At 38.5% G+C, this 17,152-nt stretch overlaps 1 protein-coding gene across 2 annotated transcripts in view; it reads left to right on the top strand.

The window, feature by feature from the left end:
* The window catches only part of si:ch211-225b11.1 (uncharacterized protein LOC561694 homolog), a 78,938-nt gene that overhangs the window by 24,585 nt on the left and 37,201 nt on the right, over positions 1-17,152 (top strand). The window contains exons 2-3 of one of the 2 annotated variants that reach the window (XM_057832009.1): positions 6,108-6,222; positions 15,095-15,305. In XM_057832009.1, the coding sequence (XP_057687992.1) occupies positions 6,207-6,222; positions 15,095-15,305 (227 nt within the window). In that variant the 5' untranslated portion in view covers positions 6,108-6,206. The remainder of the gene's footprint in view (positions 1-6,107; positions 6,223-15,094; positions 15,306-17,152) is intronic. The other variant, XM_057832008.1, reaches the window with a different exon arrangement.

The following is a 17,152-nucleotide window of genomic DNA, read 5'->3' as shown; positions in this document are numbered from 1 at the left end:
ATGCTTCGATAGCGGCTTTAAGCTCATCCACAGTGTCGGGTCTGCTTGTGTCTCAACTTCCTCTTCACAATATCCCACAGATTCTCTATGGGGTTCAGGTCAGGAGAGTTGGCAGGCCAATTGAGCACAGTAATGCCATGGTCAGTAAACCATTTACCAGTGGTTTTGGCACTGTGAGCAGGTGGCAGGTCGTGCTGAAAAATGAAATCTTCATCTCCATCAAGCATTTCGGAAAATGGAAGCATGAAGTGCTCCAAAATCTCCTGATAGCTAGCTGCATTGAGCCTGCCCTTGATAAAACACAGTAGACCAACACCATCAGCTGACTGTGGGTACTTGACACTGGACTTCAGGCGTTTTGGCGTTTCCTTCTTCCCAGTCTTCCTCCAAACTCTGGCACCTTGATTTCCGAATGACATGCAAAATTTGCCTTAAACTGAAAAAAGTACTTTGGACCACTGAGCAACAGTCCAGTGCTGCTTCTCTGTAGCCTGGGCCAGGCGCTTCTGCCGCTGTTTCAGGTTCAGAAGTGGCTTGACCAGGGGAATGCGGCACCTGTAGCCCATTTCCAGCACACGCCTGTGCACGGTGGCTCTGAATGTTTCTGCTCCAGACTCAGTCCACTGTTTCTGCAGGTCCCCCAAGGTCTGGAATCGGCCCTTCTCCACAATCTTTCTCAGGGTGCGGTCACCTCTTCTAGTTGTGCAGCGTTTCCTTCCACACTTTTTCCTTACCACTGAAGTGCCTTGATACAGCACTCTCGGAACAGCCTATTTGCTCAGAAATTTCTTTCTATGTCTTAGCCTCTTGCTTGAGGGTGTCAATGACGGCCTTCTGGACAGCAGTCAGGTCAGCAGTCTTGCCCATGATTGCGGTTTTGAGTAATGAACCAGGCTGGAAGTTTTTAAAAGTATCAGGAATCTTTCGCAGTTGTTTTGAGTTAATTCGGTGATTCAGATGATTAGGTTAGTAGATCCTTTAGAGTACCTTTTTATGATATGCTAATTTTTTGCTTTTCTTGACTTTTTTGCCAAAATCATCAATATTAAAACAATAAAAGGCTTGAACTCCTTCAGTTGTGTGTTATGAATCGAAAATATATGAAAGTCTAATGTTTAGCAGTACATTACAGAAAATAATGAACTTTATCACAATATGCTAATTTTTTTAGAAGGACCTGTACATAAATGCTCTAATCCGTCCCCCAAAATTCAGACATAAATCTTTTACCAACAGGTTGCTACCTAACTTTACTCTTCCATGAGAATAGTGTCTAAATTAGCTCATTGGCTGCCATTGACGGCTCTAGGCGTCCAGTTCATTTTGACAATCAAAATGGAGTGGACGTCTTGCACCGTTAAGGGTACCCAAACATGACCGCCTCCCAGTTTTGGGGCCATTCAAAGGTCAATTCCAGTTCATTTTAGGTCCTTTACAGATCACTTCCTGTTAATTTTGAGTAACTTCCTATTCATTTTAGGACCGTTTAGGTCACATCCTTTTCAGTAAACCAAAATCGATAACAAGCGACCCGGAAATGCCCAAAATAATCAGGAAGTGACCCAGAAATGCCACAAAATCAACAGGAAATAATGGAAAATTAACAGGAAATGACCTGAAATGCCCCCAAATGAACTCATCGGCTGCCATTGACAGCCATAGACATCCAAGAGGAAGAACGAATGTTCATTTACTGCGACCCTCCCAGATCAAATGAGCAGCTATCCAACAGCGCCATGGTCCCGAGCAAGCTTAACTGTTATGTCCAAACGAAACACCCGTGGCTTCAAACTATGGAATATTTTGTTGGCCTTTGTGAATACACAGAGAATGAGGCAACTTTTTTTGAGAAAAACTACAAAGGTAAATGAGAAAGCCCTCAAAGCCTCAAAGCTTGTTGCTTAACTTGTTGCTAAATCCAAAAATTCCCCTGCAAAGCCATTGTCAGCGAGATGCTCGGCCCTGATACGATTAAAGACATTGCTAAAGTCCCCTTGTCTGATAATTCCTAACTGCTATAAACAATAAAATCAGAGCGAGACTTGAGAGCTGTTGACGAAGATTCCTGCCAGGATATCGGCTTTGTGTTCATCTAAAAAGGTTCAAGTTAAGGCTCAAATATTAAGAAATTATTTTATAATTAAATATACTGTACAAAAAGTAATTTTGGAACATTTTTGGTCCGTGGTGTGCTGCAAGATTTTTTCCAATGTATAAACGTGCCGTGACCCAGAAAAGGTTGAAAAACACTGTTCTAGATGTTCCACTATAATCTTAAAAATGGCTAAATAAATACAAATGATTTATTTTTCCAAACACTCTTTTCTTGATGATAATGTTCTCTGTAATGGCACATGATTTGTGAGAGACAGCGAGAACAAAAAGTGGTATTTGGTATGTGGCAAAATGGATTTTGGTATGTGGCATTTTTATTTGGCATGTGGAACAATGGATTTTGGTATGTGGCTTTTTTTTTAATTTTATTTGGCAAAATAGATTTTGGTAGGTGGCATTTTTTTGCATGTGGCAAAATGGATTTTGGTATGTGGCATTTTTATTTGGTGTGTGGGAAAATGGATGTTGGTATGTGGCATTTTTTTGGTATGTGGCATATTTTTTTGTATTTCGCAAAATGGATTTTGCTATGTGGCATTTTTTTGGTATGTGGCAAAATGGATTTTGATGTGTTGCATTTTTTTGGTATGTGGCAAAATGGATTTTGGTATGTGACCTTTTTTGGCATGTGGCATTTTTTTAGTATGTGGCAAAATGGATTTTGGTATGTGGGATTTTTTTTTAGAATGTGGCAAAATGGTATTTGGTATGTGGCATTTTTTTGGGATGTGGCATTTTTTGGTATGTGGCAAAATCGATTTTGGTATGTTGCATTTTTTGTGTATACGGCAGAATGGATTTTGGTATGTGGCATTTTTTTGGTATGTAGCAAAATGGATTTTGGTATGTGGCATTTTTTTGGTATGTAGCAAAATCGATTTTGTTATGTGGCATTTTTTGGGCATTTGGCAAAATGAATTTTGGTATGTGACATGTTTTTGGTATTTGGCAAAATGAATTTTGGTATGCGGCATTTTTAAGGAATGTGGCAAAATGGATTTTTGTATGTGGCATTTTTTTGGTAATTGGAAAAATGGATTTTGGTATGTGGCACTTTTTTGGTATTTGGCAAGATGGATTTTGGTATGTGTAATTATTTTAGTTTGTGGGAAAATGGATTTTGGTATGTGGCAAAATGGTTATTGGTATGGCATATTTTTTGGATGTTCAGTTTCAGGGAAGCATATTCCCGCTGTTAATCCTTGCTATTTACAATCTTGGTGTCAGTTAACACACGAGTCTTTGTTTTTGCGAGTGGTATCAGTTAACACACAGTATGCCTGCGAATCCAACCAATGGGAGCGTCGCGTTGGCACATCGAACGCACCTATAGGAAAGTCGCGCTGACATACCATCGTGGCGCCGACATATTTTACTTCATACGTATGTCCCAAATAAAAATATTCAAAGCAGTTGAAGATGTATGGATAGGCTTATAGCGGAAGCCAGGTTTGCATCTTTGGTAATGCTCAAAATGCAAAATCCTGTAATCCATTTTGCCACAAACTAAAATCCATTGTGCCACATACCAAAAAAATGCCACATACAAAAAAATGCCACATACCACAATCCATTTTGCCACATACCAAAAAAAATGCCACATACCAAATAAAAAGGCCACATGCCAAAATCCATCTTGCCACATACCCAAAAAAAATGCCACATAACAAAAAAAAAACCACATACCAAAATCCCTTTTGCCACATACAAAGAAATGCCACATACTAAAATCAATTTTGCCACATACCCAAAAAATGCCAGATACAAAAAAGTGTCACATACCAAATAAAAAGCCACATACCGAAATCAATTTTGCCACATTCCTAAAAAAAAAAAAAAATCCACATACCATATAAAAATGCCACATACCAAAATCCATTTTGCCACATACCCAAAAAATACCACATACCCCAAAAAAATGCCACATACCATAAAAAATAACACATACCAAAATCGCTTTTGCCACATTCCCAAAAAATACCACATACCCCCCAAAAATGCCACATACCATAAAAAATACCACATACCAAAATCCCTTTTGCCACATACAAAAAATGCCACATACAAAAAAATGCAACATACCAAAATTAATTTTGCCACATACCACAAAAAACCACATAAGCCCAAAAAAACAAACAAAAAAAATGTTCACATACCAAATAAAAATGTCACATGCCGAAATCCATTTTGCCACATACCCAATAAAATGCTACATACAAAAAAAAAACCAAAACCACATACCTAAATCCCTTTTGCCACATACAAAAAATGCCGCATACCAAAATCCATTTTGCCACATACCCCAAAAATGCCACATACAAAAAAGTGTCACATACCAAATAAGAAGCCATATACCAAAATCCATTTTGCCACATACCAAAAAAATGCCACATACCAAAATCCATTTTGCCACATACCCAAAAAATGCCACATACCAAAAAAAATACCACATGCCAAAATCCATTTTGCCACATACCCAAAAAATGCCACATACAAAAAAAAAAATACCACATACCAAAATCCCTTTTACCACATACAAAAAAATGCCACATATCATAATCAATTTTGCCACATACGCACAAAAATACCACATACAAAAAAATGCCACATACCAAAATCCATTTTGCCACATACCAAAAAAAAAAACTGCCACAAACCAAATAATAATGCCACATGACAAAATCAATTTTGCCACATTCCCAAAAAAATGCCACATACCAAAAAAATCCCACATACTGTACCAAAATCCATTTTGCCATGTAAAAAAAAAATGCCACATACCAAATAAAAATGCCACATGCCAAAATCCATTTTGCCACATACAAACCCCCCCCCACATACTAAATAAAAATGCCACATGCCAAAATCCATTTTGCCACATACCCCCCCCAAAAAAATGCCACAAACAAAAAACGCTACATACCAAATAAAAATGCCACCTACCAAAATCCATTTTACCACATACCAAAACCCATTTTGCTACATGCTAATAAAAATGCCACATACCAAAATCCATTTTGCCTCATACCAAAAAAAATGCCGCATACAAAAAATGCTATATACCAAATCAAATTGCCACCTACCAAAATCCATTTTACCACATACAAAAAAAAAAAAAAACACATACTAAATAAAAATGCCACATGCCAAAATCCATTTTGCCACATACCCCCCCCAAAAAAAATGCCACAAACAAAAAACGCTACATACCAAATAAAAATGCCACCTACCAAAATCCATTTTACCACATACCAAAACCCATTTTGCTACATGCTAATAAAAATGCCACATACCAAAATCCATTTTACCACATACCAAAAAAATACCACATACCAAATAAAAATTCCACATGCCAAAATCCATTTTGCCACATGCCAAAAAAACTCCACATACCAAAATCCATTTTGCCACACACCAAAAAATGCCACATACCAAAATCCATTTTGCCTCATACCCCAAAAAAATGCCACATACAAAAAAATGCTATATACCAAATAAAAATGCCACATACCAAAATCCATTTTGCCACATGCCCCAAAAAAAATGCTACATGCCAAAATCCATTTTGCCACATACCAAACAAATGCCACATACCAAAATCCATTTTGCCACACACCAAAAAATGCCACATACCAAAATCCATTTTGCCACATGCCAAATACCACTTTTCGTTGTCGGCCCTCCTGTGATTTCTTGCAATGTTGAATATACAGTATAATCTATTGTTCTTTCATGTTGATGGATGAGATCTTGCTTGACTACAACAAATTTCAGTTCTTATTGACCTCAGTTTCACATAATTAAGTGGGACGAAAGAAACTATGAGTTCAAAATGTTCCAGTTGCTTAGTGCTTTAGACCATTTCCTAAGTTAATGATGGCATGCCGTGACTTGCTGTCATAAATTGATTCAAGAGCTCAGCCATCAACAACCTGTCAAAGTCCCTATATAATATGTTGCCTGTATTGTTCTAACTGGCTTTTCCTCCATAGTTTTTTTTTGTTAAAACAGAGATTATCTACCCGATCAAAACATGGGCCCTTGACCCGTTTTATCACTCCTTTGTTCCAAGTTAAAGCTCTGTGCTAAACATGGGCCAGAAAACAGGTAGTTTTTACTGTACACTCTTTTGAATGATTTCCACCTAAAAATCTGTAGTTTTCCAGATTGTTGACACCCATTCAATCATTTCAATGGTTATTCTTGAATCAATATGCCACATATGGAATGAAATACTTGAATCATTTCTAGGGATGCACCGAAATTCTGTCACCGCAAATTTCCATGCAAAATTAAGTAATAACTTGAGTAGCTCCTGTTTTGTATCTGAAAAAACATTGCGGAAACGAGAAAACCTTCTAAGCTAGAACTCTGGGTGGGATAAAAAACATGATACACCATTCATGGGGAGAACCTGATTTAGCTGTGTGTCACGCCATTGTGGTGCACCTTGGATACGCAAGCATGTCCCGTGAGCTACCTCTATGGCGGCCGTGAAAACTTGTGCATTGCTCATAAGTGTTAAAGCTACTGTGCTTAATAATCAATTTCGTGTTTCATGTTAGCTGCAGCTCACAGTTTAATGTTTAGACAAGCTGGCAATACGTTACCAATGTAACACTGGTAAAGTCTATTCATGGATGCAAGAGAGGAGGGTCCCTCGAGAGGTTGAATCTGGGATTCGGTAAGAGCAGTGTAGTTTTCGTCCTGACCGTGGAAAATGTGGACCATCTCTACACCCTCGGCAGGGTCCTCGAGGGTGCATGGGAGTTCGCCCAACTGTTGTTTTGTTGGTTTGGATAAGGCTTTCGACCGTGTCCCTCGGGGAGTCCTGTGGGGGTGCTTCAGGAGTACCGAGCCCCCTGTTAAGGGCTGTTCGGTCCCTGTGATGTCAAATCTTGGTCCGCATTGCCGGCAGTAAGTCGGAATCGTTCTCAGTGAGGGTTGGACTGTGCCAAGGTTGGCCTTTCTCACAGGTTCTGTTCATAACTTTTATGGACAGAATTTCTAGCCGCAGCCGAGGCATTGAGGGGGTCTGGTGTGTAGGGGTGTGCCATCTTAGGCACCCCACAATTCGATTTGAATACGATTCAAGGTGCTACGATTCTATTTTTGAACGAAGATCATGGAATTGACGACGATCGCGGTTATTGCGATTATCATGATTGTTGATGCATCGTACATTACTGATTAAAAAGTAGCCAAACAAATTTATGTCCATTATTTATTTAAAATATCCTTATCATTCAACAGGAACGATGAAAATATGCCCATACAACAAAAAGCTGCCCTTAAGCTGCTTTTTTATTTATTTATTTTTGACAGGAAAGTGCAAAAACATGAACTATTTTAAAAGGGAGTACTTATTTCTCTCAATAAAACAATAACATTTTCACTGGTGGAATGAATTCCACATTTTCCTGACAGAAACAAAGTGTCTTTAGAAATAAGACTTCTTTTAACCAATATACTTTATTTTCACAGTGTTACATCCCTTGTGTAACTCTTGGAGTGACAGGTGGAAATCACAACTGCTCTTGATCACTTTAACTTGTGGCATTTATTGCCGAGCGCATAAAAAAACAACACCGCCACACACACACTCATTACAGCGCGCGCACTTTCTTCTCTCCCTGGCTGCCCACGCGCACTCACGCCTGTCGGCGGCTCCCAGGCAGCACTTGCAACAACAGATTTCTGTACTATTTCGCATGTTTGTAGTGTACCGCTGTAACTAATCATGGTTTTACATATTCTGCATATCAGTTAGCGAATTAGCTAATCAGCTTAGCACTCGGCGCTAACTATTAACATCTCAAAAACAACAACAATAAAGGCTAAACAGTACAAGAGGGTTCGTGTACTCACCTCTTATAGATGCCCACGGGTCTTAGCAACACACTCAGGACATTTTTCAATTGAAATGCCATAAAACTACTGCTGGACATCTGAAAGACAAGGAGCAACGAACTATCTCTCTTCCCCTCTCGCTCTAAAAAATAACTTGCAGAAACAGGCAGAAACAGAAGTGCGACCGCCGCCTGCCTGTCTCATACACAAATTTATTTTCCTTTTATTTATCTTTTAAAAAGGAGTAAATCTCTCTCCCAGTAACTGGGAGCATCCATCATAAAGTTGTGCGTGCTTGCGTCCCGTGTCAAATCGCGATGCATGTAATAATCAGTTTTTTGGAACTCCTCTACTGGTTTGGTGACCTCAGCATTGCATCTCTCCTGATGTAGTGCTGTTGGCGTCATCAAGCCGTGATCTCCAACTCTCACTGGAACGGTTCACAGCCTAGTGTGAAACGGTCAGGATGAAGATCAGCATCTCCAAATCCGAGAGCGTGGTCCTCAGTTGAAGAAAGGTAGCGTGTCCTCTCCGGGTCGGGCAGGAGGTCCTGCCCCAAGTGGAGGAGTTTAAGTATCTGGGGGTCTTGTTCACGAGTGAGGGTAGGAGGGAGGAGGAGATTGACAGGCTGATCGGTGCAGTGATGCAGAATCTGTACCAACATGTTGTGGTTGAAGAAGGAACTGAGTCTAAAGGCGAAGCTCCTGATTTACCAGTCGATTGCTATCCATTCCTACCCTCCCCTATGGTCACCGGATCCCGGATACAAGTGGCCGAAATGAGTTTCCTGTGTAGGAGGTCTGGGCTCTCTCTTAACGAGAGGTTGAGAAGCTCAGGGACTCAGGGTCGAGCTGCTACTCCTCCGCGTTGAGAGGAACCAGCTGAGGTGGCTCGGGCTTCTGGTTCGGATTAGGCATGTGCCGGTTACCGGTTTCAAGGTGTACCGTTGTATGAAAACACCACGGTTTCAAAACCACTAAAATTTTCCGTCATACCATAGTACGATATTAGATATTTTTTATGTTCCAAAAATTTAGCGAAAAATGGAGCGGCAGAGCTCATTCCTCCTCCTCCGGTTGTTGCTGTTTGTTGTCGGTGACGCTACTCTGTATGTACTATAGACTAGAGTTGAAACAATGATTGAAGGTGGCGAAACTACAAACCTCAAAAAAACAAAAACAAAAACAAAGTAACAAGTATGGGAGTACTTCAGCTACCGAAAAGAAACAGACGGCCGCGGCTTAGAGGAGGAAGGACAGCCGACGTGCAAGACATGCTTGCGAAGGGTGGTTGCAACGAGGGGGGGGGGGTCACATTTACGTGACCATAATCCGTCACTTTACACAAAATTTAAGGTAAGTAAACGCTGTCATGAACATTTCCTACCAGCTACGAGAATTCACTCCAGTGTGTTTAGCGTGTCTAGCAACAGTAAAACAAAATACTATGACGTAAGCTTGTTAACGAGGCAGATAATGTGGTTAGTTGGCATGTCAGGACTAGTTTCCTCTCGCCTCACCGCTCCAAACTTTAACCAGAATAGGTGAACATGCTCACATTCCTGCATGATAACTTGAGCTGAGAGAGAAATATGGAGAAAATGAACAAGTCTCTAAAGATGTTGAGATGGAGCTGTAAACCGTCAAAATCTCATACCGGCACATGCCTAGTTCGGATGCCTCCTGGACGCCTCCCTGGAGAGGTGTTCCGGGCATGTCCCACCGTCGGGAGGCCCCGGGGACGACCCAGGACATGCTGGAGTGAGTACAACCCCTAGCAAAAAGTATGGAATCACCAGTCTGGGATGAGTATTTCTAGTATTTAGTAGTCTCTAGTATTTAGTAGCACCGCCTCTGACTTTTATGACAGCTTGCAGTCTCTGAGGCATGGACTTGATGAGTATTCTTCATCAATTTGGTGCCAACTCTCTTTGAATGCAGTTGGCAGATCATCCTTGCAGGTTGGAGCCTTGCTGTGGACCATTTTTTTTCAATTTCCACCACAGGTTTTCAATTGGGTTGAAATCTGGGCTATTTGCAGACCATGACATTGATTGGATGAGTCTTTCTCCAAGGAATGCTTTAACAGTTTTAGCTCTGTGGCATGATGCAATGTCATTTTCGAAAATGACATATTTTCTATTGAAGGGATAAGAAAGCGGTCTAAAATTTCAATGTAAACTTGTGCATTTATTGAAAATTTAACCACAGCCATCTCCCCAGTGCATTTGCCTGACATGCAGCCCCATATCATCAAGGACTGAGGGAATTTTTATGTTTTCTTCAGGCAGTCATCTTTGTAAATTTCACTGGAACGGCACCAAACAAAAGTTCCAGCATCATCACCGTATCTAATGCAGATTCTTGACTCATCACTGAAAATAACCTTCATCCAGTCATTCACAGTCCACGATTGCCTCTCCTTAGCCCATTGATTGCAGTCTTGTTCTTTTCTGTTTAAGTGTCAATGATGGTTTCCGTTTAGCTTTCCTGTATGAAAATCCAATTTTCTTTAGGCGATTTTGCACAGTTCTGTCACATACTTTGACTCCAGCTTCCTCCCATTTCTTTTTCATTTGTCTTGTTGTGCATCTTCTGTTTTCAAGACATCTGGCCTTTAGCTGTTTGTCATGACATTTGGATGTCTGCCTCGGTCTACCAGTACGCTTAATTTTAACAACCTTGCCAAGCTGTTTGTACTTGATCCTGATTTTTGATACAGCTAAATGTGAACTGCCCACATCTTTGGCAACCATATGTGTGGTGTTACCGTAACTTGTGCATTTGCCGGACATGCAGCCCCATATCATCAAGGACTGAGGGAATTTTGATGTTTTCTTCGGGCAGTCATCTTTGTAAATCTCACTGGATCAGCACCAAACCAAAATTTGACAATCATCACCTTGTCCAATGCAGATTCTTGACTCTGAACACCTTGTCCAATGCAGATTCTTGACTCTTGACAAGGTGATGATGATGGAACTTTGGTTTAGTGCTGTTCCAGTGAGATTTGCAGAGATGACTGCCTGAAGAAAACATCAAAATTCCCTAAGTCCTTGATGATATGGGGCTGCATTTCAGGCAAATGCACTGGGGAGATGGCTGTGGTTAAATCTTTAATAAATGCACAAGTTTACATTGAGATTTTAGACGGCTTTCTTATCCCTTCAATTGAAAGTATGTTTGTCATTTTCCAAGATGACAATGCATCATGTCACAGAGCTAAAACTGTTAAAAGCATTCCTTGGAGAAAGACTCATCCAGTCAATGTCATACAGCCCAGATCTCCACCCTATTGATAACCTGTGGTGGAAATGGAAAAAAATGGTCCACAGTAAGGCTCCGACCTGCAGGGATGATCTGGCAACTGAAATCAAAGAGAGTTGGCACCAAATTGATGAAGAATAATGTTTGTCACTCATCAAGTCCATGCCTCAGAGACCGCAAGCTGTCATAAAAGCCAGAGGTGGTGCTACTTAATACTAGAGATGTTTTGATTGTTATTTCTTTGTTTGTTTCTCACGATTCCATATTTTTTCCTCAGAATGGAATAATTCCATATATATTTCCCTGCACTTGCTCTATAAAAGTAACATTTACTGACCACCACCATGTTTTTTATTCATTTCTTTTAGTGTTTCATAATGCTAAATAGTTGTACTTTTGAACTAATTCATTATTTTTAAGCTTTTTATCTGAGTTTGTTCTACATGATAAAATGTCTGAGTGAGTGCTCGCCCGAGACTGGTGATTCCATACTTTTTGCTTGGGGCTGTATGACTCTCGGCTGGCCTGGGAACGCCTTGGGATCCTGCAGGAGGAGCTGGGTGAAGTGGCTGGGGGGAAGGAAGTATGGCCTTCCCTGATAAAGCTGTTGCCCCCGCGACCCAACCCCGGATTTAGCACTCTCGTTAGCAGACATTGCTAGATCACACTTAAAATTGGCCAAAAATGATCCCACCATTTTTGTTTTTCTTATGTTTTTTTTTTTAGTTTTCCTTTACAGCTAATTATAATTTCGGTGCATCACTAATTAATTACCACAATAATGTTTGGATTATGACTGGGAGCAATAGCATAGCATGCCATTGTTCCTATTTTGTCACTTGAGCGGTGTGTCTGTTGCTGAGGCAATAATTTGACAGTAAAAGAGAAGTGAAGCAACAGCTGTTCCAAGTATTTTTGCATGTACTTTTCCCCCCCAACTCATTTAGTCTGATGGGGGACTCAAGTATGTTCATGTGCATGCTGGTTTTCTTACAGGCAATAAAGGAAGACGGGGAGAAAATGTAATCACATACTTTTTGGAGGGGCTAGTAAAACGATTTAACAGTAACATTGATATATTTTTCAGGGTTTTAGGAATTTATTCTCCCAGGGCTAAATAATTTGGATGTTTTTTTACTCCCCAACATTTTTTTATGATCAGTTATCTAAAACATTCTTGTGTACAAAATTGATAAATGCACATTAAAAACAAAAAAACAAAACTATACACCCCTCTTCAAATGCATGTTTTTGTTTTCAATTAATGCATATTTTTTGTTCAGCCTTGCGGGTTTACCCAAAACGTTTGACCCAAGTCACGATGTTAAAAGTAAATGCTACTCAATGCAAGGAAATGTCTATTTGACTAAGGATATATTCTTATATTCTTTAGGACATTTTAACTCGTTATTGGGGCATTTAATAAAATTAAATCATTTTGGTGTTTGCAATCAATTTATACTTCTGGCTTCAACTGTATATACTAGGGCTGTCAAACAATTAAAATTTTTAATCGAGTTAATTCCAGCTTAAAAATTAATTAATCGTAATTAATGGCAATTCAAACCATCTATAAAATATGCCATATTTTTCTGTAAATTATTGTTGGAATGGAAAGATAAGACACATTCAACATACAGTACATACTGTAAGTACTGTATTTGTTTATTATAACAATAAATCAACAAGATGGCATTAACATTATTAACATTCTGTTAAAGCGATCCATGGATAGAAAGACTTGTAGTTCTTAAAAGATAAATGTTAGTACAAGTTATAGAAATTTTATATTAAAACCCCTCTTAATGTTTTTGTTTTAATAAAATTTGAAAAAATTTTCAATCAAAAAATAAACTAGTAGCCCGCCATTGTTGATGTCAATAATTACACAATGCTCATGGGTGCTGAAGCCCATAAAATCAGTCGCACCCAAGTGCCAGCAGAGGGTGACAAAACTCCAAAGAACACAAGTAACAAGTGGACATTGCACTGTGCTGTCATTTTAATCTGTTTGAGCGGGGCATGTGCGTTAATTGCGTCAAATATTTTTACGTGATTAACTAAAAAAATAATTACCGCCCGTCAACACGATCATTTTGACAGCCCTAGTATATACAGTACCTGACAAAAGTCTTGTCGCTTATCCATTTTGTAGAAACAATTGCTAATAACCTGACTTTTAATTATTCAATTGGTTTCAGAAATGGCTCATATGAAAGCTAAGAGCCTCCCAAATTATGTTGAATGTACAAAAATATTTGTTTCACTGAAAAAAGATTTATCATGTCATGAAGACATATAAGTCAAATTTTGGCAAGACAAAAGTTTTGTCGCCAACAGAAAGTAGTGTGAAAATTCAACAAAAAATGTACTTCCAATACAAAAATATGTTACATAACATAAGTGAATGAAGTAGTGGTGCTGTGAGATCCAAATTTAATATTTTGTGTGACTCCCATGGGCTTCGGCAAGGATTCATACAATTTATTGATGAAGTCATCAGGAACATCAAAGAAAGCAGTCTTGCATGCCTCCCAGAGTTCATCAACATTCTTGGGTTTCGTCTTCCATGCTTCCGCTTTCATCCTACCCCATACATGCTCAATGATGTTAATGGCTGGTGACTGGGCTGGCCAATCCTGGAGGATCTTGATCTTCTTTGCCTTGAGGAACTTTGAGGAAGAGATTGAAGTATGCGATGGAGCACTATCCTCCTGCAGAATTTGTCCCTTTTTATGGTTAGGAATGTAAGAGGCAGCTAAGATTTGTTGATATTTCAGAGAGGTTTTAATATATAATTTCTATAACTTGTGCTAACATTTATATTTTAAGAACTACAAGTCTTTCTATCCATGGATCGCTTTAACAGAATGTTAATAATGTTAATGCCATCTTGTTGATTTATTGTGATAATACACAAATACAGTACTTATGTACCATATGTTGAATATATATATCCATCTTGTGTCTTATCATCCCATTCCAACAATTATTTACAGAAAAATATGGCATACTTTATAGATGGTTTGAATTGCGATTAATTACGATTAATTAATTTTTAAGCTGTAGTTAACTCGATTAAGAATTTTAATCGTTTGACAGCCCCACTAAATATATGATAAACCAAAAAGTTTATGTTGCTTTTAACAAGGAGCAGGTGGAGTCAGCCATGTTAAATTAGTCATGTCATATTCACTGTTGCCACTAGAGGGCTGTGTATCCACCCAAATGGATAAGAATAAATGCAAACACTTTCAAAACAAACCATTATAACGCCAGTCTAATTAAACGAATACTCGCAGCAAAATTTGATTTGAAGTTTTTTTTTTAATTGAATTACTGGAATTAATTAATAAATCGTTGCAGCACTGGTCTCGACACTTTATAATATTATTGATTCAGCAATCCAACTGGAGTGTAGCAGTGAACTCTCTCTCTGTTGCTCAGATCACCCAAACAAGGACCCAAACAGGACTCTTCATAGCTGCCGGCAAAATTCGATTATCAAATTCGTTGGTAACTAAATTATTAATCGATTTTAATCGATTTAATGCATTGGTATGTGCAGTCTTAATCTCAGTTGGTAATCCTTGTATCAACTCTCAGAACAATTTCCACTTTTTTCACTTATATTGTGGAGATTAGAGGTCACAGTAATGTTAGATTTTTCTTTAAGGATGAAGATAAGTGGTATTAAAGATGACTGAATGAATGATTGGTGTCGTTTAAAAAAAAAAAAAAAAAAAGGTATTTGAACAGGGGTGTGTAGATGTTTTCGTAAAAACTGTTGGTTACAGACGGGTTAATTTAGTTTTAAGTGACATGTTTCAAAGCGTTGTCTGAAAACTAATCTTTCACCACAGGTGTCGGTCTTGCCACTGTGGTTATCTCCTATGTCTTCTGCACTTACTACAATGTGCTCATGAGCTGGGCCCTTTTCTATTTGTTCAACTCCTTCGGAGCAACACCTCCATGGAAGACATGCGACAACAGTTGGAATGTCTTTAAGAACTGTTCCAGTGGTTTACCTGGCAACACTTCAGATCTGCAGTCGGCAAGCCAACAGTTCTTTGAGTAAGACATGTTAATTGCATTTTTTGTTTGTTTTCACCATTACCTGCAGTGCTTCACTTTTGTCATTGTCTTATTCAAAATGGAACAAAACATTTGTGATCCTCAAAATGCTGCACACAGCATCCCATTATAACTATGACTGCAGATATCGATTATTTTAGCAGTCGGTGAATAAATTTTAGGAGATGTACAACAAAGGCTTGCCAAAATTGCACTTTCAAAATAGCATAAAATGTGAATACAAAATAAAATTCTTTCATTTAAACATAAAATACCTGAGCTTAGCCTCAAACGGTGATAAAAAAATAAATAAATGAGGATCTAAGTTAAACAAAAGAACAATTGGCTAACTTGGATAGCAAAAGTCCACTAGCTTAAATGCTACAAAATGCTAACATAGTTTTACAATGCTCTTAACATATCTACTAAATTACTAATGCATTAAAAAAACATATTAGCTCAAACAAAAACTTATCTTATGTTGGTCTTAACAGGGAGCAGCTGGATTCAACCATGTTAAATCTGATATGTCACATTCATTATTGCCGCTACAGAGCAACGTATCCACCCAAATCAATAAAACTAAATGCAAACACTTTCAAAACAAACCATTGCAAAGCCACTCTAATTAAACAAATAGTCGAAGCAGCAATATTTGATTCAACGCTTTTTTAAAATTGAATTACTTGATTAATCTTGCAGAACTAATTATAACTACTTGAAGAATAATTTTGATTTTTTTTTCTAATTAATTAGAAATAAAACAAATACAAATAACATTCGCTTAAAGCAACGCTAGGTAACTTTCCAATTTTGATCGATTTTAGCGACGCCAGTGGAAAAAAGAGGTAGTGTTTTGCCTTAAGGAAGACTGCGTTACCCGTGAGGACCAGCGCACATCCGCACAGTGTCATAAAATCCTGATCTCCCGGTCGCCTGCAGATGAATTAAACAACATTTCTGTTTCCAACGGCTGTGTGAAGGATGAATCATAGACTTTTTTCACTATCAGTTACGGGACACGGGGCTTGGGACCGAACCGTAGGGGGGCCTATTTTCAAAAACTTCCAAGTTCAAATACAGTACTGTGCAAAATTTTTAGGCAGGTGTCCTGCCTAAAACTTTTGCACAGTACTGTATATTTTTATCATATTATGTATATACAGGATATACTGTATACTATGTATATATTTTCCCCAAGTGGAAGCTTCCATGATCCTAATAAATTTAATAATTAAAAAAAAATATATACAGTACTGTGCAAACGTTTTAGGCAGGTGTCCTGTCCTACGATCGATTGGGACATCTCTATACACAATAATACTTTATAATATAAAGTAACTAACATTAATGCAGTAATGGATTACAGTAAGCAGGCCAGTGCTGTTTCCATATATATTATTATTATGTTATGTATATACAGGATATATGTATATATTTTTCCCCGATTGGGAGCTTCCATGATCCTAATAAATGTCACAATAATTAAAAAAAAAAATATATAATTATATATGTATTAATTATTTTATTAAATAAAAATGCACGCTGATACGACGCACATAAAGGCAACTTCCATTAAAAAAATCGTTAGAAAGTTGTATGGATTTACAATCCGCTAGCTTGTTATTTCTTGTTGTCTTCAAAAATTACACTTGGGTGACGGCGCTTCAAGTGTTCGTTCATAGCCGACGTGCTACCGTGGTATGCGAGCTCAGCTTAGCAAAGAGTACACACAGTGGCACTCTCCATATTTTCCTTGAAATAATTCCAGGCTCTGGCTATTCTAGTCCGCTTTTTTGGCTTTATGCCGCTTTCACGTGTTACCAATTCTGCCCTTTTTTGGTAAT

This window comes from Corythoichthys intestinalis, chromosome 3, assembly GCF_030265065.1.
Source record: "Corythoichthys intestinalis isolate RoL2023-P3 chromosome 3, ASM3026506v1, whole genome shotgun sequence".
NCBI lineage: Eukaryota > Metazoa > Chordata > Actinopteri > Syngnathiformes > Syngnathidae > Corythoichthys > Corythoichthys intestinalis.
Note: the sequence above shows the minus strand (reverse complement) of the source record. Positions and strands in the feature narration are given on the sequence as shown.